Source organism: Pseudorca crassidens, chromosome X, assembly GCF_039906515.1.
Source record: "Pseudorca crassidens isolate mPseCra1 chromosome X, mPseCra1.hap1, whole genome shotgun sequence".
Lineage (NCBI taxonomy): Eukaryota > Metazoa > Chordata > Mammalia > Artiodactyla > Delphinidae > Pseudorca > Pseudorca crassidens.
In genome coordinates, this window is record NC_090317.1 from 118351295 (window position 1) to 118375367 (window position 24073).

At 39.7% G+C, this 24073-nt stretch overlaps 1 protein-coding gene across 3 annotated transcripts in view; it reads right to left on the bottom strand.

Moving 5' to 3' along the window:
* Positions 1-10430: 10430 nt before the first annotated feature.
* Positions 10431-24073, bottom strand: part of CDKL5 (cyclin dependent kinase like 5) — a 182815-nt gene continuing 169172 nt past the window's right edge. For 2 of the 3 annotated variants that reach the window (XM_067724512.1, XM_067724513.1), the window contains 4 exons: positions 18452-18551; positions 14484-14606; positions 13205-13324; positions 10431-10842 (listed from right to left, as the gene is read on the bottom strand). In XM_067724512.1, coding sequence (XP_067580613.1) covers positions 10456-10842; positions 13205-13324; positions 14484-14606; positions 18452-18551 — 730 coding nt within the window. In that variant the 3' untranslated portion in view covers positions 10431-10455. The remainder of the gene's footprint in view (positions 10843-13204; positions 13325-14483; positions 14607-18451; positions 18552-24073) is intronic. The other variant, XM_067724514.1, reaches the window with a different exon arrangement.

Sequence of the window (24073 nt, forward strand, 5' to 3'; positions counted from 1 at the left end):
TGTATGGATAAACCACATTCTATTTACCCATTCATCTGTTGATGGACATTTGGGTTGTTTCCACTTTACGGCTATTATGAATAATGCTGCTATGAACAACTGTGTACAAGTTTTTGTGTGGACGTTTTCATTTATCTTGGGTATATACCCAGGAGTGGAATTGCTGGGTCATATGGTAACTCAATTTAACCTCTTGAGGAACTTTCAGACAATTTTTCAAGATGGCTGCACCATTTTACATTCCCACCAGCGATGTATGAGGGTTCCAATTTCTGCACACTTGTTATTATCTTTTTGATTGTAGCCATCCTAGTGTGTATGAAGTAGTACCTCTCATTGTGGTTTTGATTTGCATTTCTCTAATGAGTAATGATGTTAAGCATCTTTTCATGTGTCTACTGTGTTTGTACACCTTCTTTGAAGAAATGTCTATTCTGACCCTTTGCCCATTTTTAAAATTAGGCTGTTTTCAAAATATTGAGTTGTAAGAGTTCTTTATATATTCTAGATACAATTACCTTACCAGATAAATGATTTGCAAATATTTTCTCCTATTTCATAGGTTGTCTTTTCACTCTCTTGAAGGAGTCCTTTGAAACACATATTTTAAAATTTTAAGTCCAACTTATTTTTTCTCTTTTGTTGTTTGTGCTATTGGTGTCATATCTGAGAAACCATTGCCAAATCCAGATCATGAAGATTTATTCCTATTTTTTTTTTCCCGAGAGTTTTATAGTTTTACCTCTTACATTTAGATCTTTGATCGATTTTGAGTTAATTTTTGTATATGATATGAGGTAGGGGTCTAACTTCATTCTTTGCATGTGGATATCCAAATGTCCCAGCACATTTGTCAAAAAGACTATTCCTTCCCCACTGAATGACCTTGGACCGTTATGGAAAATCAATTGACCAGAAAGGTGAGGGTTTATGTTTCTGGACACTCAATTCTTTTTTTTTTGGCCATGCCACGCAGCTTGTGGGATCTTAGTTCCCCAACCAGGGATTGAATCTGCACCCTCAGCAGTGAAAGCATGGAGTTCTAACCACTGGACCGCCAGGGAATTCCCTGGACACTCAGTTCTATTCCATTGATCTATATGTCTGTCATTATGCTAGTACCACACTGTTTTGATTACTGTAGCTTTGTAGGAAGTTGTCAAATTGTAACGCATGAGTCTTCCAACTTTGTTCTTCTTCAAGATCATTTTGGCTATTCTGAGTCCCTTGGATTTCCGCAAGAATTTTAGGATCAACTTGTCAATTTCTGCAAGGAGGTCAGCTGAGATTTCCTACTGGAAATTGCTCAGTACTTCAGAATTTAATAAACAGTGAGATTCGTAAAACATTTATCTGTAGGTAATTTATTTACTACAGCATATGAATTTTTACTTCATTTAATTCATGACAGAATGTATAAAAAATAAAACTTTTATTGAGGGACATCTGAAGCCCAACAGAATCTTGCCATTAAACACATGAACTATGTTTGCAGTACTATTTCTTTTGTGGGGGAAACTTTTGGTTGAAGAATATTTTCATAAATTCTAGAGTGTGGCCTATACTTGCAGGACATTTTTTTTTTAATTGTGGTAAAATATACGTAACATATTGCAGGAGATTTTTAAACAACTAGATGAAATCCTATGAACAAAGAAGTAACACTAAGTGTAGGCAAGGTTAAGAAAAAGTCTGAGCTGATTTTGGTATTCAGGGTGGGAGGAGGTTACTTAGATGAGGTAAAGGTATTTCAAAATAAAGGTACTGCTATGATTCCAGTCTCAGAACCCAGAAGATTGCACCCCTGAATTGAGCTTTTGAACAGACACTGACAGAAGCCCATCTTTTTGTCTGCCTGGAGCATGGTTGCTGAGGCTTGCTGACAAATGCACACCTGTAAGGGCTATTGCTTCCCCTGTGATCCCAAGAGTAGCTCTAAGCTGGGTGGTTCTTAATCGTGAGAACTTTACAGGGCTGATGTGAAGATCAAATAAGATAAATGCACCTAAAGTGCTTAATGAGCTCTGTATAAGTGGTAGTCAAGATTCAGTGACATTCCTTTTTAACTTCATAGGGCTGTCAACTGGGGCACAAGTAATAGCAAAAATACTGTAGCAGCTAATATTTACTGAGAATCTATCAAATGCTTTGCAGGTTATCATCTCATTAAATCCTCACAACAACCCTATGAAGTAGGCACTATTATTTTTTCCATTTAAAGATAAGGAAACCGAGGCATAGAAAAGTTAAGTAACTTGCATAAAGCCACACAAGATGTAGGTGATGGAGCTAGGATTGCACTCCGGTAATCCGATCCCAGATCCTGTGCTTTCAGCCATTTCACTAGTCTCTGGACCTCTAGTGACTTGTTTCAATGAAATGTTCTATTCTCAAATCAGTTCAATTACCACTTGATGGGAGATGGGAAGAAGGGTGGTACATGAATCACCCCATGTCATGAACCCATGTCAGTTTCTATACATGGAGACATAGTGATCACACTGTATAGTAGTGTTAAAAGGGTATGGGCTTTCCAGTGAACATACTTGGATTCAAATCCTAGCTGGGTGACCTTGGGCAGGTTAACATAAAGTCCATAAACCTCAGTTTCCTCATCTACAAAATGGGGATACTACCCACTCTGCGGTCTTCCAAAAAATAAATGTAATAATAAAAGTAGGGCTTCCCTGGTGGCTCAGTGGTTGAGAGTCCACCTGCCGATGCAGGGGACACGGGTTCATGACCCGGTCTGGGAAGATCCCACATGCCGCGGAGCGGCTGGGCCCGTGAGCCATGGCTGCTGAGCCTGCGCGTCCGGAGCCTCTGCTCCACAACGGGAGAGGCCACAACAGTGAGGGGCCCGCGTACCGCAAAAAAAAAAAAAATAATAATAATAATAAAAGTAAAATACTTGGCAATGTGCCCAGCCATAGTAAGTGCTATGAACATAAAAAAATGACAAGCCCCAGTTACATTGATTCAGTCTTGATAAACAGTATAGTTGAAATCACAGGCCACAAGTTTCTATGACACTTGAGAAACTTGGAGTGAAGATTTTGGTGACACAGGGTTTTAGCTCCTATCCTTTGTTTAGAAAGATAAAGAAAGTTGGAGAATATTTATACATGTTATCACAAAATTTAAGCTCTCCCCTGGCCACCCCATTTACTTAGTTGGTCTTCTTATCCTTAAAAACAAAAGTGAGGGCCTGAAACAGGCTGGCAAATCTGGTTCCCTGCCTGTTTTTGTAAATAAAGTTTTATTGGAACGCAGTCACACCCATTCATTTACATATCATCTATACTGCTTTTGCACTACAATGGCAGAGTTGCATGGTGAGTAGGGTTGAGTAGTCAGAGATCCAATGGCTCATGGAGCCTCAAATATTTACTATCTGGCCCTTTACAGAAAGAGTTTGCCAACCCCTTGCTCTAAAACATGAAGAAATCCTTATTAAGCTGTCCATCTTTGCTTCCTCCATGGCACTAAGCAGGAGGTTGACATCTCTTCCCATCTTCCCCAAACCACCAAGTGAGTGTCTGGCAACGTGCAAATGAGGCAACACTCAAGTGTAAAAGAAGCCAAAGTTTTCAAAATGCCAGAAGGGGAAAAAAGCTTTATAAATACAAAAAAAAAAAAATTATCAACATCGGTAAATAACAGGATTTGCCCTGCCTTACAATAATTTCTGTCCCTTAAACTGATTCCAAATTCAAAGGCCCATTATCCCTCATCTGAATTCAAACGAGTTCTTTACAAAGAAGGAACTACCACGGAGCTGCTTGTTGTTCAAACAAGAGGGACCACAGTGCTCAAGATGGGGAAGGCCTGGCAATCACATCAGTCAGTGCAAAATCTGCATTTTATTAAAGACATTTGGGAAGATCCATTCAAAAATACATTGTGCTCAGTAAAAATTAACCATTTCATGCTGATAATTAAGGTTACCACGGAATAGATATTTGTATAATATTTACAGCAACAATAGAAATTTTACAGAAGTTTAGAATGGAATACATGCCAGAAAAAACTTGATAAGATGTACCAATACATGATACAAAGAGTTATATAAACACCTTACAAATGGTTCATAATTAGCTTGTGAGGAATTTAAATATTCAACACTTTAAATTCAGCTTGGATTCAAAAATTAAAAAGGTTAACACCACGTCACACCCTTGCCACAGTACAAAGTATGGAATTACACTTTATATTATGGATTATAAAGTCTGTGCAATTAAGAATTTCAACTGATTCTTCATCTACCACAAACTTAGATGTTACATCATTCTGGCTTATCCCTATTTTTGTTTTCAGGCACAAGCAGGGTTCTCAAAGTCTCCCTGCTCTGTGTCTTCCCAGATACCCCCTTCAAACTTCCTAGAGATTGAAGAAGCTCAGAATAGTCTTCTAAATATATACAGAATAACTACCTGAATTCAAAATGGCACAAAGCAATTCTTGGAGATAGGAATTAGGGGCAACTATTTTGTTTGGTTTGTTTCTGTTAATCAGTCCACGTTCACGTGAGAATTTACTTCTTACAATCACAGCATTACCCCTCCAGCCTGACTCAATCAGTGACCAAGGAGGAAACAAGGAGAGGGAAATGGACTGAGGTGACTATAATCGACTGTATATCTCTAGTGAAAACAGATTTTATACAAGCTTTACTTTCCATTTTGGAAAATCTAAGCTGCTGTGGAGAACTTAAAAGTTCTCCAGAAGGAAAAGCATCATTTTTTTTTTCCCTTGAAACTGAATGCGTTGTAACTGGAGCTTTTGACAACTCTGGCGATAAACACTTTAATCCCCCAACAGGGACAAAAGTCAAGGCATCTACCTTTTCTATTCCTGGGTTTTGTCTGATTAGCCCTGAAGCAGAGCACTAGGACAAGCTTGTCTATGCCTGAAATGAATCAGATCAGGCTTTTGGGAAAGTAAAATCCCAAACCAAAGGAAGTCCTGAGGAATTCTTTGCAGTCTGTCAAAACGGAGGGGATGGAGGAACAGATAAGGCCTCTTTCTCCCTGATACTATGCGCTGGAAGAGTAGTGAACAAGGCAACTTCTAATCTGCATACAACATGGAGACCGATTTTTAAGATTCCAAAGGAAGATCAAAATACAACCCAAGGATCAAATGGGGTTCAGAGAGCTTAACCTTTTGGGTAATGAAGGGCCTTAGAAGAGATACCAGTTTCACTGCCACAGTTCTCTGGCCCTAGAAATCCAACGTGTAGACTATTACAAATTTTTTTCTGGCAAAACAAAAGACAAACTTCCCTCAAACTTGGGAGTAAACAGTTAATGAATGGAAGTACAAGGCAGGTTGTGATCATATTTAATAGCCTATAGGAGATACACAGAAAGGTGGGTCAGTGCCTGGAGCGGAGAAAGGTGGAGTCAGGACCAGGCCTAACACTGATGTATTAACAAAGCACTATGAGAAATGAATATTCACATAGTAACTGACTTGGCACAAAAGTCTATGACATTTTATAGTACATTCGATTAAAAAAGAAGAAATAGAATAGAATAGGGCAGCAGGCCCATAGTTTCCTAGCCACTGTACTTCTACCACATTGTGTGTATACAGAAAGACAAGGGACTCATCCTGTCACAGATTCACTTTCTTGCATTTACTCATGGTTTCTAATACAGAATTTTTTACCCAGCTGAATCAGACCTCAAGTTATTATATTCTATATCTCAGCTGGTCAAGATGCAGAAGGAAGAAATCAGAGCCACTTACAAGTTTTTATTTTGCAAGTTGGCCCTTTAAGTCTCTAAGAGAGCCTTCTTGTGAGATCCTGGCCCTGCGGATTAGCAACAGGACACTTATGACATTTGTACTGTTGTTTCTGCAGCCCCTTTTAAAGAAACCATTTTTTTTAACTGCAAATAAGTTTTCTCTGCCTACACACTTTATTAGTGATGAATTGAAGGAGGCAAGGAAATATTTCAATATTTTCTGACTTGGTTCAGTGTATCATACCACATTCCCAGTTCACAAAAGTATGAGTCTGTGGATCTTAGTGCTCGCACGGAGCTCAATATCTGACTATAATGCAGGAGCTAACAAACTTCTAGATATAAAAGCACTGCTCTCCAGAAAATATGTTCTGACCAGGAGAGATTATGCAGATTTCTGAGTCCCAGCTAAGCTCTAGGAATAAGTCGCAATGAGCCATTGCCCTTGCTAAAGGTTGAGTCCCCACCAGGACCTAGGTGAACAGAAATGGACAGAGCCTTCTACATACTTGAAAAGTAATCCTCTTGGCCTTAAAAAACAGTTGTACACTTATGAGTCATTCTCAATACTTAGCTAGAAGAAAATAAATGGCTTTTTTCCTTATTTACTCTAAAAACTAGTTTAAGGAGTGAGGGTACTATGATGTTAACTAAGAGGTGCTGGGAAGGAAAAATGGGGTAGCATTTCGTAGCAAAGCCCACTAATTTTCAGGTTAGAAATATGCTAAACTGTCTAACTCTACAACCACAGCATACTTTATAATACATGATGCGACTGGAAACTACCCAGCATGGCTCTGAGCTTAGAATTAAAGTACAACTGCAAATGGTGAATCTTAAAGTACATTTTAAAACAGATTTAACCAAAGCACACGGCACAAATACTCCTATAACAGCCACATCATGACCACCAATTAAGAGTTTTTTGCTTCTAATCGGTCATACGCCAATATTTGTAAAGAGTTATTAAATGACTTAAATTAAAAACAAACACATTTTCTTTTGGGAGAGACAGCTAAAAGCCACGGATGCCTTTGAGCAGTTGGTAAAAATCATGCCAATCTGCCAGGCTGCTGCTTGCTTCTAAATATAAGCTTCATGACTCTATGAAAGATTTTCTAAGGATGCTGACCTAGAATTTAAGTTCTCAAACACCTATAAAGTGACTCTGGTCCCCTCCCAAAGGATGTACCTTTTAGCAGGTCCAAGATAATGAAAACAGACAGTAGGATTCCAGGGATTCAAGAAAGGTGGTAGAAGACTCTTTAAGAGAATGCAACGCTAAAGAATTCGTACCTGCAGTTTTGAAGCCTGCAGAGAACTAGCGCGGGGCCAAGCTCTGCAGATAGGTGGGCTTGGAATATGGTAGAGCAGGGTTTCTCAGCCTCGGCACTACTGACATTTGGGGCTGAATGATTCTTTGTCTGGTGGGGGCGGTCCTGGGCATGCAAGATGTTTAGCAGCAACACTGGCCTCTACCTACTAGATCCCAGTAGCACACCACCACCCCCAGTTGTGACAACCAAACATGTCTCCTGCCATTGCCAAATGTCCCCAGGAGGCAAAATTGGCCCTGGTCGAGAATCCTGCTGTAGATAACTCACTTGAGCCCCTCAGCATGGAGCACTTTTTGTCTTGGGCTCTAGAGAGGCTAAACCTCTGACTGAAACCAAACAAGGTTTAGTAAAAGTTCATTCAGAACTTCTGAGAAGAATAATGAGGACGGCGGTAAAGCAAAAGTAGAAAAACAGTAAAGCAGAGTTTCTTTTCACAAGATCAGCGATACTTCCATAAACAAAGCAATTCATAAGCCTTCATTCAACCTTTTTATCCTTTAGGAAGTTAGGGCAGATGATAGAACATGGATGTCATAAACTTCCCTTCCTAAAGAAAATGCAGACTTTTGTGACCTTAAGTCAAGTCCTTAATCTTATCACAGATGGCAATCTTTGTGAGGCCAATAATTCATCAACCAGAGGAAAATAAGTTCAGAGCTAAAAGAGGGCCCATTAGATTTGAGAGAAAACTTTACCATGTGACCAGGAAGAGAAATATGCATGCTAGAAATGCGAATTGTAGATCATTTACAGCTTACTGAGGTCAATGAAAGTCAGAATGGACAAAAGCTGAGAAGAGGATAAAAGAGCTATGTCAAAAACACTAGTTGAAAACATTGCAGATATTTTCTGGCTCAAATCTGGGAATGTACGAAAAGTATGTATTGACTCTTCATCAGTTAGGTTTACTTTGCTCTAGGTAGAAGGCAATTATTCTAGCCCTTCTTTGAAGAACCATCACGAATATAAATGTTCTGCAAATATCTAAGATCCCAATGTTAGCAAGGATGAAAACATGGGAAACCAGCCCCTAGGTGACGACGAGCCTCAAATGCCACAGCATGGCAATGTGACTGCGCAGTTCCTAAGCACACAGCACAGTGAGAAGTCTTTCCAGAGGAAAAAAATGGAGTTTCTGGTTTGCAAGGGGGAATACAAGGTACAGGTTGAGTTTAAAAAAGAAGAGTTACACACCCTTTTAGAGTCATTAGTATCTAGGCAAAAACTGCTAAGGGTCCACATCACTATATAACTGGGCAGCTGCCTGGAAAAAGCCAGAATTCAGAGCTACTCAGACAGCACTGAACTGGTGAAAGCAGTAAGATATAAAAAGAACCGAAGAGCATGCAAACTATTGGTTTGAATCAAATTGTTTCAATGATAGTACCTAGTTGAGTTTTATTTTAGTGCCTATTACACTTATTAAAATTAAATTAAAAGCACCTTAAAATGACCTCTATATATAATCAATACACATCATTATAGTAGTTATATAAAAATGCAATATGCACACAATTTAAGCTTCAAAGAAACTAAGACCTTTTTCTTTATAATCTTCATAATCATCAGAGCTATGATTCTTAAAATGTTGGGGGAGGGGAACAGTAACTCAGCAGATTTCAATTATAGCCAACTTGATTCAGGGGCTGATACTCTCACAGTCCTGGGACAAGTAATAAATACCGAGAAGCTACCTCTTTGAGGGGTGGGAGGGGACCTTTAAAAATATTATTGCTAAGAGACTACTTCCGAAAATCTAATACTCTTGACGGATGATGGTATTGAGGTGATTTCTGTCAAGGATGGCCCAGAAACGCGGGGCTATGACCCTTGTTGGCCAAAGGCCTTGATGATACTTGGGAATAACCTGGGAGTTGAAGGAGATCAAATGAGGGAAAGGTAAGTCCTGTTCTGGCCACGTGTGTGTGCGTATGTGTGTTTATTGATGTGCATGATAAACTTGTTACAAATGGACCGTCTCAGGAAGATGAGTACAGCAATTTTCTCTACATCTGGAATTGCCTCAGGAGCCTTTTAAATATATTGGAAAGAGCGATAACAAAAGAAGCATTTAGAAATAGAAATGCCACACATGTATCTCACACGCTACCAGCCAAGAGTCTCCAGTACAGTGCACAGGATTCAGGAGCATAGAGCTGGTTTGCAAGATCTGCAGATACCTTTTACAACCTCGCAACTAGGAATGTTCACTGGCAAATCTTTGGTCTATGCCCTACGCTAATGCTAAGTAGAAGAGCACATTCTCTCTACAAAGACCCCATGAGTAACCCTGGATCTGTTCTCCCCTCAGGTGCAAGGAACGTCCCTGGACACGAAGAGGAGCCAACTGTGTGAGGACGGAACAGGCCTGCTGGAGTTCTCACTGGCCTAGCCAACTTTCTTTCCCTGTGGGTTCAGAAGGAGATGCTGCATCTCGTCTGCTACCAAGGATCGTGTCTACAAGCTGCCGCTGTCGCCTGAAAGTTTAGCAAGGTTCCTACGGTTACAGTCACGAGCAGCCACAATTCAACTCCCTTGATTAGAAGTATAATACTCACTTCATATCACAAATGTATAAAAATATGGCAGATAGTGTCATAACGATACTTTCTTTAAATGATTATATTTATAAAACAGACAGATATTTACCATATATATATTTATATATAGAATAAAATACTCCTGATGCAATATATAAACGTTACTGTTTAGTTTTTATAGAAACTACTGTAGCTGTCCCACTGCTTCACAATGTTCCAAACAGCTCAAAATAACTTTACGTTTAACAGAAAAGGTATGATTATAACAGTACAATATTAATTAATTATAAATAAATGTTACAAACCCTATCAAATATGGAAGTTTAGAAAACAATTTAAGACATACAGTTAGTTCATCTGCTAACCCTTCAAAGGGATACTCTTGGATTACAATAAACCCCACATTTAGTCTAGGCGGAAAAAAATCTGTGGTAAGGACATCGGTCAACACATATTTTTCTATCCCTTGCAGTGCCAAAACACATCCTGGCTTTCCCAAGTTCAACGGCGATTGCACTAGAGCTGGAACCTAAGGGGGAGAACCTGGCAAAAGTGTCTTCTTCCTCAGCTGCACACTATCTACTCTCACACAAGACTCGTGGGGACTGGTGATCCCTAAGGAACTCCTGTGGCTCTAAGATCCCTGACTAGCATTTGTGGCCGTGAGGAGCCAGCTGGCTCCACACATACAATATTGCACACACCTTGATAAAGCTGAAAATACTGGCTTACCACCCCAGCCCCGCCCATTCTCCACCCACCCCACCCCGCCCCTCCCCTCCTAACCGGATTGTCCCTTCCCCCCCACCCCCACTCCAGCACACATTACAAGGCTGTCTCTTTTAAATCATTCAGATTTGGCATTCGGGACCTATTTGTTCTGTTATAAGGGTGCCCGTTTGGCCCACTCTTGGCACCCAGCTGTTCAGAGTAGGAAGGCCCCTCTGTGGCACTCCGGGTCACAGACGACACGTGCCAACCAGGGTCCATCTGACCTGGCAGCTGGAGGGCCGGCCTGCCCTTTGGTGTTGGCTCCTGCCGGATGTTACTGCTCCCACCAGAGGCCTGGCTCAGTGGGTGAATCCGAATTTCTGAGAAGGAATTTTTGGCTTGTTGAGTTGTTAAGGGCTGGAAGCGGGGGTCTGAGGAAGCCGGGTGATTTGAGGCTGAAGAGAGATGTAACAGCTTGCGCAGTGATTTTAATGGCTGGCTCTGAAAGAAAAGATGAGGGTGCATGTAGGATTTAATTTAGAGTAGACTTGAAAGCTGGGAGGAAAAGGAGCACAGACCTGAGATGACCGTGTGGAGCCAGGGAGGGCGGGTGTGGGGGAGGACGGGCCAGTCCAGCCTTATCTGTTCTTTTGTTCTTTTTCAGGCAAGATTGGAGTTATTTTTCTTTAATGAAAAAGCCTAGAAACGTAGAAGAAATCTAGAGCTGGTATGGTGACTGATCAAAGGCTTAGGCACCTTCTATCTGGCTGCATCCCATATTATGGGGGGGAGGGGGGAGGTCTCATGCGCCAACCATCAGAAAGAAGCAAAAGAAGGGATGTGCTTCTCCCTTTCGAGAAGACTTCCTTCCCAACAACTCTGCATAAAGCTGCCACTTAGATTTCACCTGCTAAAATTCAGCCACTCCACCATGTCTAGCGGCAAAAGTAACTGAAAAAATGTAATGTTTCAATAGGTAGCAACATACTCGGCTAAAAATTGTGTACCCCCTTCTGTTCTTATCTCCCTGATTTTCCCTTTCCCTTGGCATTGCAAAATCCCAGTGTTCCCTTTCTGCACTTTATCATTTTTTTGGTGTTTTACTGTTTTGAGGGGGAGGTAAAGTTTGGGCACTAAAAATGCAAAGCACACAGAAATAAGCAAAAGCCCTAGAGACTCTAAAACACAATTCACTCATAGGGAGCCTTCGCCTCATGGGGTGCTGCACTGTGGGGGGGACTTCAAAACAGGAGGGAGGGTCCCAGAAGCCATCTGCCCCACAGGCTCCTCACTGGCCAAAGTTGACTCACACCCCTTTCCTCTTTATCAGGCTTGATGGGGTCACCGTCAGAAGAGGCATGGGAAAGCACCCTGACATTCAAGGCCCTCACCGCGCACCCCGGCACGTGGGCCGAAGCCCCAGCCTGAGGCACCTCCGGCTGCCAATCCTCAAGGGCCTCAAGGCTTTTAAGGGCTCAGCAAAGTAAAATGTTGATAATCTCAAGAAATACTAAAGAGTCGGAGGCACAGGGCATTGAAATCCAGGGGCTACTGCTTGAGCACTGACTCGAGTAGAAATCGCTCCTGGGGAAGCATCCTCCATGGTCATTTCTGGTGATTTTTACAGCCCTGACCACATGTAACTATTGAACAATCACAATAGTTCAGATGGAGATATAAAGTTACCTGAAAAGAGCTTCTCGGCAAAAGAAGTGGTTCTAAAAGAAGGTTCTAAAACTCTGTACTTTCTCTCTCTCTCTCTTTCTCTCTCTCTCTTTTTTTTTTTTAATAAATGAGGAATAGAACATCAGGCCCTCTCACTCACAGCCTTGTGCTTTTAGTTCGGGTACACGTCCAATAACTGGGATATCTGGTTCTCTACACTGTCTTCGCCCCTCCAGCCAATATTATGTTAGAAGCAGAAAATATAAATGGCTGGGCAAATACAGTTGAAATTTAGGGAGCTCTTCTCAGCAGCTCTAAGTAACAGCTTATAATTAAAGAGAGTAAACAATAAACCTATAAAATAGAACCTACTCCTCCGAATCACAGAAATCCATGGTCATTTATAGGCACAAGTAACCCTACAGCCTCAAAAGCTCATGAGGGTTGAGAGAAATTTCAGTACAGAGGACTAAGAGATTTATAAAATATTGAATATAATCAAAAACAAGTTAATTATGTTACTATGCTCATTATGGGATGCTGAAAAGATACAATATTTAAAAATTTCCATCAAAACAGGTTGCTTCAAGGAGATAAGACCTCAGTTACCTGAAAAATTTATGGATTCGGATTCTGCTTATTCCCCCATTATGGCAGAGAAACGTGACTATACATACTTTCTAATATGCAGTTCCTAATGCGAATGTTTGCCGGTTTTCTATCAAAACTAGTACGGATTTCAGAAGCTTAAACAGTCTTTCAGAAAGCTTACTATATCTGTCTTTCAAGGCGCAGTTTGTAGGCTACCACCTTTAACGAACGCTTAATCTTCGCACTACCTTCTCTTACCCTCCCCTACATTTTACGGTACGCTTCACTTTTACCACGAATTATGGTCATTTGTGAATTTTCTCTCTCTCCTAGGCTGCAGAGTTTTTGTGGACTGGAACCGTATCTTATTCATTCCCCTTAATTGTCCTCCCCCTACCCGCAGGTGAAGACTAATAGAACCTCGCTTTTTTCCTCCATTCATCCGGACTACCAAGATGCATCTGGCTATTTCTGAGGGTATATTCTGGGCAGACTCTCAGCCTTGCTGTAACATTGAGAGGCTAAATTTCTCAACCCTGTCCTCTCTTCAGGAGAGACCGGTCACTGCAGAGTCTGAGAGTCTAGGAGTGATGCAGGCACCACTCACTTGGGTCTGTAGATCAGAGATCTTCTCAGGACGCCACTCCTTTGGTCTGCTGCTTGGGGTGCTAGCAGAGTGAATGGCTTTCTGTAATGTCAGAAGATCGGGGCCGTCAGAATTGGGCACCTAGAGCAGAATATGGACAAGGATTCAATAATCACACCAGTAAGCCTAAATAGGATATGCAACCACACGCAAGAGGAGAACGAAAGCAAATCAAACCAAACCAAAACTCACCCCCCTCCCCTCCAAAGAAGACTCAATAAAAAAAGAAATCACAACTCTCCCAATGTTCACAATGCAAGTGATGCTAGTTAAAGTCTGCTGCCCTCTTAATAATTTTCCCTGCATTAGGAAAAATTGGCAGATGTCATGCAGCTTTGTTAAACCTCAACCCTTAAAGCATTCCCATGCTGTTAGTTTTAGTCGCTGTAAGAGAGAGCAGTTAAATTGAGCTGTACCAGGAATTGCTGCCGTATCCTCATTCCATATTGCAGTTAGGTTATGAACCAGTTCAATAAAACAAAAATTTGTTCCTGCTGGGAAAATGATCCATACCCTGTGTTTGGTGGTGCCAAAGAAGTCTAGCAGGCTTTTAAGGATAGCAAAGTGAGAAAGTATGGTTTGAATCATATTCCCAAGACACTACCCAGTAAATCTGGGTCTAGCATTATGCACTATGTAAGTGCTAGAAATTTGTGCCACAAATTCCAGACGAATGCAATTGGTCCACTCGCCGATTCTGGTGGACAGAGGAGAGTGCAAAAGCCCTGGCCTTCAACTAAGTGACCAGCAAAAGCTAGAGCCAGGCAAGGAAAGAGCAAATCACCAACTAACAGAAGCTGTTTTTTCATGGAGCCTGCAAGCTCACCCAATTTGGTCAATTTCACTTGGTTTCAAAGAGACAAACTGCCAACCAAGTGTTAACAAACTTTGTGAGCCAAACCAAAAGACATTTGTTAATTGTAAATGTTAATCAAATTCTTTACAGGAAATAAGGGATTTTATGAATACTGTCTGCCAACAACTGGCTAATCAGACAACCCAAACTAGCCTTTCACTAGTTTGTTTGTTTAATAGCCTTTTATGCTTCAACCTCCTTAACTGATTCAGGAAATCCAGAGTGTCGAAGAATTTGTATCTCAGTGAATTTATGGAACTGGCTCAGGTACTTAACTAGCACAAAGAGAATATGACCCCATGAAAATAAAAGACATGCTGTTGTCATCAGTAAAACAAGTTTACTGGAGCAGTTTTCAGGGCTACCATACGTAAAAATGGGTACCATGGGTGGAGTGACTACAGGAAGCTTTTTCAAAGAAGAACTATGCTTTAAATGATTCTTTGAATTAAAAAGAGGAAAGAGGGATTTCTTGATGCTTGGATTCTCCCCGTTGGTGGAATCTGTCTGCAATATAAGATACAAATAAACTAATTGCCAAGGAAAAAAAGAAGGTGTTCTTATCGAAACTCCTAGCCCTTGGATGCTCTCAAATTGTTAAATGTTAACAGTCACTGAAAGAATCTCTGTGCTGTGTGTGCATCTTGAGAGGTTCTGTTTCATTTCTCACCTGGACATGAAGATGCCAATAATGTAAATTCAAGACATGTAGAAACTTCTGTGTATATAAAGAACATTTGGACAGGCTCAATACCTATAGCAGGAATGTCTCTAGAGACCTACACACATATATTCACATTAAGCTTACAAAACATTTAAGGATTTATTTATTTATTATCAGAAATAGGACTGCTACAAAGAATTATGTTTAAAGGGCTACTGATGAGCTTCAATCTTTTCCTAATTGCCAGAGGTCTTAAGCAACTAAATAATCTACCATGTAATCTGCCGGTCTATTAGGAAAAAAGAAAAAGACACCGCAAACCTTTCTGAACGTGGTCAACTCTTGAACCAGAAAACATCACTTGGAAGAGGAATATATCAATATTGCAGGATTCTACCGTTGAGGAAGAAGCCTGGTTCTACACTGTGAGAAGTATTCACCCCATGGAAAATAGCTGGCACAATTCAGAATACGCCACAAAAGTGAAGAAACAGAAAGTTCAATCCTTAAACTGAAGCATGATTACCAGTTGAGATACTAACTAGGGTAAAATTACCAAGTTGGCAAAGTCACCATATGCTCTGAGGGCTTATGTAACTGTCTGAATGTGGAACTGAAGCCAGATTTCCCAAGGAGGCTTCCAGATTTGCTTGAGTCAAAGCAGGCATCTTTACAATACAGAATGATTTTCTGGCACGACTTTTCCCTGTTTTGGATATTTCAATTGTCAGAGAACCAGAATGTATATGAAGGTGTTCAGATCATCTTTTATTGGTGTGTATGAAGACATTCGAGTAAAATAGCCCATAAGGTTTCCTGCTCCCAAGACAGGGATCCAGGAAGAGTTTAACTTGCATGTCTAAGGAGGCCACAAGAAAGCCCTCAGACACGTATATGTATAACTGATTCACTTTGCTGTACAGCAAAAAGTGACACAACATTGTAAATCAACTATACTCCAATAAAAAAAATAATAAATAAAATAAAATAGAGAAGCAACAAGGATATAATGTATAGCACAGGGAATTCTAACCATTATCTTATAATAACTTTTGAGTGTAAACTGCAAAAATACTGAATCGTTATGCTGTACACCTGAAACAAATATAATATTGTAAATCAATTATACTTCAATTAAAAAAAAAAAAGACAGGTAGCCGGCGGCGCTCTGTACCGCTGGGCCCCTGGCAGGGACTGAGCTAGGCCTACTATTCAGGAGAACCCACCTCCCGTTCTCCCAACTGATTGTGCAACTTTGGGCAGGTCACAACTTGCCTGGGCAGTTAGCAAAGTAAAGGGGTTAAACTAGATTTAGGACCCACAGAGGCTACTCTCTGTGCACTGGGTATCAGACTACCATTTTGTTGAATCTTATGCAAAGGCCACAATGCTTTAAATCTTTCAAAGTTCATTTACCTAGTTTCCTTTTGCTGAGTTCTAGAGAGTGAAGAAAAGTTAAATTTAATTCTGTTCCAATGCTCATGTGAAGGAGGCAGAGTTAACACAATGTCAAGCCTGGGAGCCTGAGGTCTGCCAGGAAGTACTATGCTGAGTGCTTTTTGGACATCTTACTCTAGATATCAAAGTCCTTTAAACATTTTTTTTCCTCTTTTAATTAAAAAAAATGCAGAGGGTATAAACAACTTTTGGTTTGGAAGGCTTAAGTCATTGTGACCTGTGCAGAGATATTTTGCAGTTGCTTTACATATCAAAAAAGAAAAGTATGAAACCCTAAAAAAAGTAAGTTCAAGTGGAGAGTATGTTAGAGAATAGTAAATTTCCTATTTACCCTACTCTACACTATTTAAACATCTAAAATTTGAACCAGATCTTGAATAATAGTCAGTCAACATGTACATACTTGACTCATGCCATGGTGAGCCGCAGGTTTAACGTGGGTCTAAGGCAGATATCAAAAGCTAAATCTACACACAAAAACACCTTCAATTCCTGTGTCCTTGCTATTTTCTTCCACTTAATCACCCCACAATGGCTATGGGCCTGAGGTTACGAACAAAAACAAACTCGAAATAAAAATAACAGTGGTTAGGAGGAGGTAGTCTAAGTTTAATGTTCATGATGGATAAATATGTTCCACAGATGATGATATAAGTTTTAATAGCACTTTACATATTTTAAACTTCTCTACTTCAAATCAGGTCTATTTTGTTCATCTGGTCTAAATAACATATGTAGTTAATATGCAACTAAGTGACATCTTGACTGGACCTTCTACTTTAAGTGAGTTTCAGTTAGCCATATAGGCAGGTTTTGCTTTTTTTCTAAATAAACATTTCAGGAATATTATGCAGCCATTAAAATGAAGATAATAAAATCTGTGTAGTAAAGTACATATTGTGTGTATGTGTGACAGAAATACTATTAAAAAGCCAGAATACAAAATTATACTAGAATGACTACTATTATTTAAAACAAACTAAAAAACCACCTTCTTTCCATAAACATATGCACAGGCCAAAAAGCTAGGAGGAAATATACCAAAATCCTAATACTAGTTGTGATAGGGTGGTGAGATTAGAAATGATCATTTTTTTTCTCAATTTTTCTGTAATGAGCTCATATTTATATTATAGTGACATCATAAATTTAACAAACAAGCAAGTAAAGAGTAATCTAGAAAGGTAATCGAGGAAGGCCTTTATTAAATCCTTACTTCAAATAATATATTCCTTTTTACTATCATCTATCTCATCTTTACTCACCATTGAGTCATAATCCTAGACTTTTCGTAACGGAACAGACCTCAGAAAAACTGAGTCTAATCTATTCATCTTAAGAGATGAAATCAATGAAGTCCATCTGGGTAGGTCATTTTGATTATGCCTTTTTCCTTTTTAAATAAACGAGAGTCAATCACGTATGAAGTAAAACTAGAAACAAAATAATTTAAAATGGCTGACTCAACCTTGTCTAGTCTCAAACGTGTCATAAAGCAAAGGAGGAAGAACGCCTTGTGTGGGTGAAGACGTTCCTGCTGGCCTGGAGGCCTGGCTTCCCCACGTGTTCTCACGTCACTAACCAGCAGAATCCTTGCCTGGTTCGTTCAGTGATGTGACCTGCACAGTTCCATGCACCCAGCCCTTGGTTCAGGTGGAGGGCTCTCAGGAAATGAGACTCACTCCATTTCACAGTTCAATCACAATATAAACATGTCCTACTAAAGCAAGCCCTGAAATGTCAAATACTATGACCTGTCTGTGACTAGGCAGCCCAGAAATGCACTTGTCAACATGGGAATCAGATAACCAGCCAGCGGAGAACAATGAACGATGGTTAGTTAAGAATTTTAAGATTTAAACACAAACCAAAACCATTTCCTAAATTTTCATGTATCTTTAACCCTCAGAGAGAAATAAATCCTGCAGCTTCATAGTTTTTACATGACTATAAACCCACATGGATAAGATGTTTATTGAGAAAGGGTTAAAGCATTCTCTTTCATCCAAATTAAATTTCTTCTATTCCTGGAGATTCTGTTGAACCTAGAAAAGGCTCTGTGAGAGGAGGATAGTTGTATAGAATTTGAGAGAGAAACATATACAGTATATGCATGTTAAGTCTCAATAAGAAAATAATTCACTTTGTCACATACAAAGTGTAAAGTACCCACAGACTAATGCAGACTCATACAGATGCCACTGTAAATAGAAACTGGCCATCTACTTACTGTTTGAGATTTCTTCTTTTTCTTTTTCATTGACCTGAAAAAACCTTGTTTTTCCTTTTCCTTGAGTTGTTCAGAATGACTAATGTTTTCAGGACTTTTCCTAAATGGGAAGACATTTTTATCATATTGATCTTTCAATCATTCTCCTGCCATTATATGACAAACATAATGAAGACTAAAAATGCATGACACCAGGTTCAAATAGCCATGAAGAATCAAGCACATAGGTAAAGAGCCTCTAAAAACCACAGAAGGAACTGAATCTCATCAACCATGGTTAATGATTAGCCTTTTGGCAAAGGCTCACTTGAACGAGCAATTTGAGCATTATTACAAATGATCTGTATCTATGCCGCAGGACCATTTTCATGCTGTTGAAAACCTCAGAATTAGAGAGTCTGAAAAGCACACGCTTTGAAGGATGGCTTTTCTGTAACCCTCTGAGAGAAACAGAAACATTTTCAGTATCTTCGTTTTTCTATTTACCTTTTAAAAACCAGCTTAACAAGTTCATTATTAGTGGCTTGCCAAGGTACTGAACATTAAAAAAAAAAAAAAATCAATACTGCTACATAAACCTTACAAATAAAAGTAAAAATTGCCTGAAACTGGAAAATCCCTTTATAAAAATCTTATATATATTTATTAAAACTAAATAAAAAATAGATAAGGTATGAAAAAATGGAGACAGGATGAATGCTTTAATACAAAGCACTCTTCTGAAAAAAAAGCTTCTAACTGAAAATAACGACATTAAGCTTCATACCACTGACACCACCAGGTATTTTAATACAAATAGGAGATATTAAAAGAGAGCAAACAAGACACCTCAGCCCCAAGAAGGTGACTACTTGTATGTTAACAGAGGCCCTATATTACTTAAATTAATTTACGGTCTTTAAAAAACAACTGGAATGGTGTCATTCTCGAAAAAGGCACATTCCACGGGCCCTATTTTGAATTTGAACATCTAGATGACTGTGGAAAACCATTTTCTCAAATGACTGAATTCCTTCTATTAGCTATTCCCCAAAATCAAGAGTAGAAACATTAACGGTGACAGAATTCATTCATATTTATGGTTTTAGAGTACTGAACAGTAAAGTTACCAGAACATCTAAAAAAAACATGAGCAAACCAGCATCCTTTACTTGATTAAACCTCTGTGAAGGCAGAAAACATCTATACAAACCATTACAGATCCACATGATAGAAAACACCATGAAGCTATTTTTAAAAATCACATCTTCACAGATTTTTCACTAATATGAAGGAATATTCCAACTACAATATGAAGTGAAAACATCAGGATTCAAAACTTTCTACATAATATGAGCCCAACTGTATTTTTTAAAAAAGGCATATATGTGTATATATACACACGTTTTTTAAAAAGCAGGAAGAAAATTTTTAAAAATCTTAATAGTTATCATTTCTGGGTAGTAGGATTATTGGTGATTTGTTGTTACTTCTTTTTAATTTCAAACAACAAACATGTACTGCAGATATAATAAAAAGGTTTTACAAACCACACAAAATTCATTTGAAAAGCCACGAACTCATGATCAAAGACCACAAGGGAAACAATTTAGAGAGAGAGAGAGACAAACACACAAAAAACAAGAAGTAAAAACCATGACTGTTTGAAGGAGCCATGGTCATTTCTTCTCAAGTGTTTGGCCTAAAAGTTAATGGGAATACCAAAGAAGGAAAAACATGTACTGTAGGCTCAAGTGTTCTTGAAACTCATTAGGACCTGCAATTTTAAACCTCACTGAGAGAGTTCCAAGTTCTGAAGTTAAAGTTTTGTAATACAACACAACCAATAAAATAATTAGCACTGGGACTCAGAATGATGCATATAAAATTTTGAAAGCTAAAAAGCTTCAGACATGATGGAATGAGTGAGAATGGAATAGTGAAAAGTTAAAGATTCTTTAAACTCAGTGTTGTAGTGCTGGAAAAAGCACTCTCATCCTAATGACAGACTGGGCCTATTCGGTCAAAGTTTCTTATGACAAGTACTGTTGAGATTAAGGAGATGAAACCCTTGGATGGCGCCTAAAGACAGACTGCCCTAAACTAAATTCCAGGCCACAGCATTCAGTTATGTGAGGGTTCTACGGAACACAGCAGAACAGTGTAAGTAGTTTGCTGGAATCACAAAAGCACCACTCTTAGAATTGAAAGTAACCTTAGAGAGCATCTAGTCCAACCAGCAATACTATTCCTAATGTTCTGTAACTTCCAGAAGTTAAAGAATTATATGCTTATGATATAGCTTATGCCCTTCCATAATGGGGTCTGCACATAACCTAGAAGCACAACAGAGTACTCAGATTAATGGGTAGAAGTTTTTGCTAATCAGAATTAAAGTCTAACAAAATCTCAAAGGTCTGCTGAGGGTCAGTAGTTAAAGTGCTTTCTGCCAACCCAGGAAATCTTTAAGGGGGACACATTCATCATGACCACAATCTCAGGATGGGAATGGGCGTTACTATAAGAATGTTAACATTGGCATGAGAGGAAGTGAAGGCTTGAGACACTAGTCCTAGGAGGAGCAGGATTTGGGTAGGAAGAAGAGTCTGTCCAATAAAATGAAAGTGAGAGGATGGGGGGGGTGGGGGAAGGGTACTGAAAGAGAAGAAGCAGCAGGACAAAAAGACCGGTGTTTGCAGTTCCTTGTGTCCCCAAAACACAGAGGATGAATCAAAGACTCCCGCAGGGTCTCTTCAGAGGAACTGGATAAACTAGAGCCCGGGGGAAAGGGGAATGATGAGGAAAACATCCTCAAACTGGAGCTGCAGAGAGGCGGTAGGGCCAAGATCCAGGTGGGAAAAGATTGCAGGGGCCAAAGCAAAAAGAAAATAAATTACCCTTGGACTAGAGGATGAAAGCTAGGTGTAAGGTGTGAGTATGCATGCATCACAAAAGACACAAAAGGAAGTCAAAGAGAAAGAAAGAGTGCCAGTCGGGGAGAGAGAGGGAGACAGAGAGGGAAAAGCTACATTGAATCATACACATACAGAGAATTAACAGAAAAACATAAGAGGAAAAGCCTGTGAGAGACACTTAGGGATGGAGAGAAGCTGCCTGGAACACAGGCACCTAAAAAGCTGTGTGCTGTACAAATGAATGAAAAGACTTGAACATCTATAACCAGCAGTGCACCCAAAGGGTAAGAGTCGCCGCACTACTTAATCTCATTTGTGAATTCTGGACCCTGTTATTGATTCTACCTGGTACGGTCAACAGTTGTGTGCTGAGCTAACTGTACAGGCAACAGATGGGTTCAAGAGGAGCAGCACAAGAGAAGGGCAAGTGGGTGATCACATAAATCACAGGGACAGGAGCTTTCAGAAGGACCACCCAGCTAGTCACTTGGCACAGTGGGGGGTGGGGTGGGCAGCGAGGATGATGGGGGAGGAGTGTGTGTGTGTGCGTGGGTGGAGGGAGCAGTTAACAATAACAGTCTCCTTCCTGAACAGTCATGGGACTCAAACAGTATCTACCACAACAGCTACTACTTCCATAAGGGGTTAAGAGGAAAGAGAATTCAAAAGACTCACCTAAAAAAAGGAAGGAATTAAAACTGACTGAATCAAAGCCAACCAACACTTACAGAGTACTGTGTATGCATCAGGATCTGTGTTAAGTGTTGGAGATACAGAGAAAAACTAAAACAAGGAGTGTGACCTCAGGCTGCTCACAGACTCAAGGCAAGAGACCCACAGGTTTGACGGAGGGCCAGGAAGTGCCAGCATAATCTCCCCAAAAGCAGCAGCATGAAGGCGCACAGAAGAGGAGAGATGCTTACTCTGACACTTGTCCTGCCACCCTCCCGCCCTGCCAGTGTGACTAGGGTGGGTCGGCTAATGTCTGAGAGTAGGAAGTCAGTGACTAATTCTACAGGAATAATTCTGCGAGTTATCAGGACAAGCAATAATGGATACCAATGTCTTCATAACTTTACAAGAAGAGAAAGCCTGGGATTGTGCGAGTGACAGCAATTCTTCACTTATTTCAACGACTGGGATTTCTAATTAATTTGGTTTACTATTTAAGTGTCAATTTTTAACCCAATTTTGACAGCAGTCTTTCTAAACACTTTGTCTTTTTATGGAAAGTAAGAGCAGCCTATTTTAAAGATATATACTCTACATGGATATCTCTGCTATGTATAAGACCATACAGCTAGAAATGATTTTCCCACTGGGGCCTGAGAAAAAGCAAAAATACCTCTCTTCTCTTTACAGCTATTGTTTAGAATCCTTCTCCCTCTGCACACTGTACTGTTACCTGGGATTATTTCTTGCCTGACAACCTCAGTGCCAACTGCTAGAACTGTGCATAAAAGAAGAATAAACAGGCTCACAGGGAGGGTGGAGGTGTTTTCCCGTTAGTAAAGATGATCAATCTGACTGCATTAACCCTATTTTTGTTGTTCTGAAATATTTTGGCTTATCTCCCAGTTCTTAACTGGATTCTGGACAGCTGAGATGGCCAGAATAACAGCTCTGTGTATTATACTACACTATCCATTTATCACTTTAAAGTATGACATAGTAGCTTGATTTTTCTATTGCAAGAAATGTGGACACTGTACAAATATCCTCTTCTCCAAAGAAATGGAAGTACTACTAACAAGGAGAAACAGACTGCTCTTAGGTAAGTGATAATTTAGGAACAGCAATTCACTATGTCACCATGGTTTGTTCATGTTTTTGTAACAGTTATCAAAAGGCATTCCTCTCAAATATAAATATGGTGAACCAATGACAGATACTGTTCAAGAAAAAAATCCAAGACAAGTCAAGCTTAATGGATGACTTAGACTAAGTTAGATATGATGCGTGGAGAACTATCATAGCAGCATTATCATGAGGGGTAGTAGGAACAAAAGAATATGGCCAATTCATCCCTGGCAATTCTGGAATTCTCTCAAGCCTCATAACAGCAGTATCAGAGTAAAGATGACTTGATGAAGACTTATCTAAAGTTCAGCATCCCAACTGTGCCTCTTTTTTAAAACAATTGTTGTTAGGTTTCTACACATATCCAGGTCTAAACAAGCTCTACTTAAACTGATTATCAAAAAGACAGAAACAATATGCTGTTAAGTTGTTTTGTTTTTCTTTTTCAATATGCTGTTAAGACTGTTAATCCCACATTTGGATTTAGTTTTGATCTGACCTACCTAATTTTCATAGGACTACGTTAACATGCAATCGACGCACTTTTAAACCATCACCACTTCATCATGCAATGACCAAGACGGAAAACAATTCCATCTGAACTTCTGTGTTCTCACAACTTAGACACTATTCTCACGGCTTGTCAAAACCACACTTGAAAACTCTCAACGCCGTTAACTTAAAGAAGTTGTACCTGTGCTCTCAGGTTAATGTATAGATCTTGTCTACTGTTACACGTTGGAAGAATGCACTGAAGTTCATCAGCAAAGTAAGTGGAGACGAGACACCTGGCAAGTCATACTGAAGTTAGAGAACATTAATGGCAAAAACCACGGCTGCTAACGTTAACAAGTCACAACGGTGCCAGGCACTGCTCTAGATGCTTTTGATGTTTGACTTCATTTAACGATCATATTTACCCAATGAG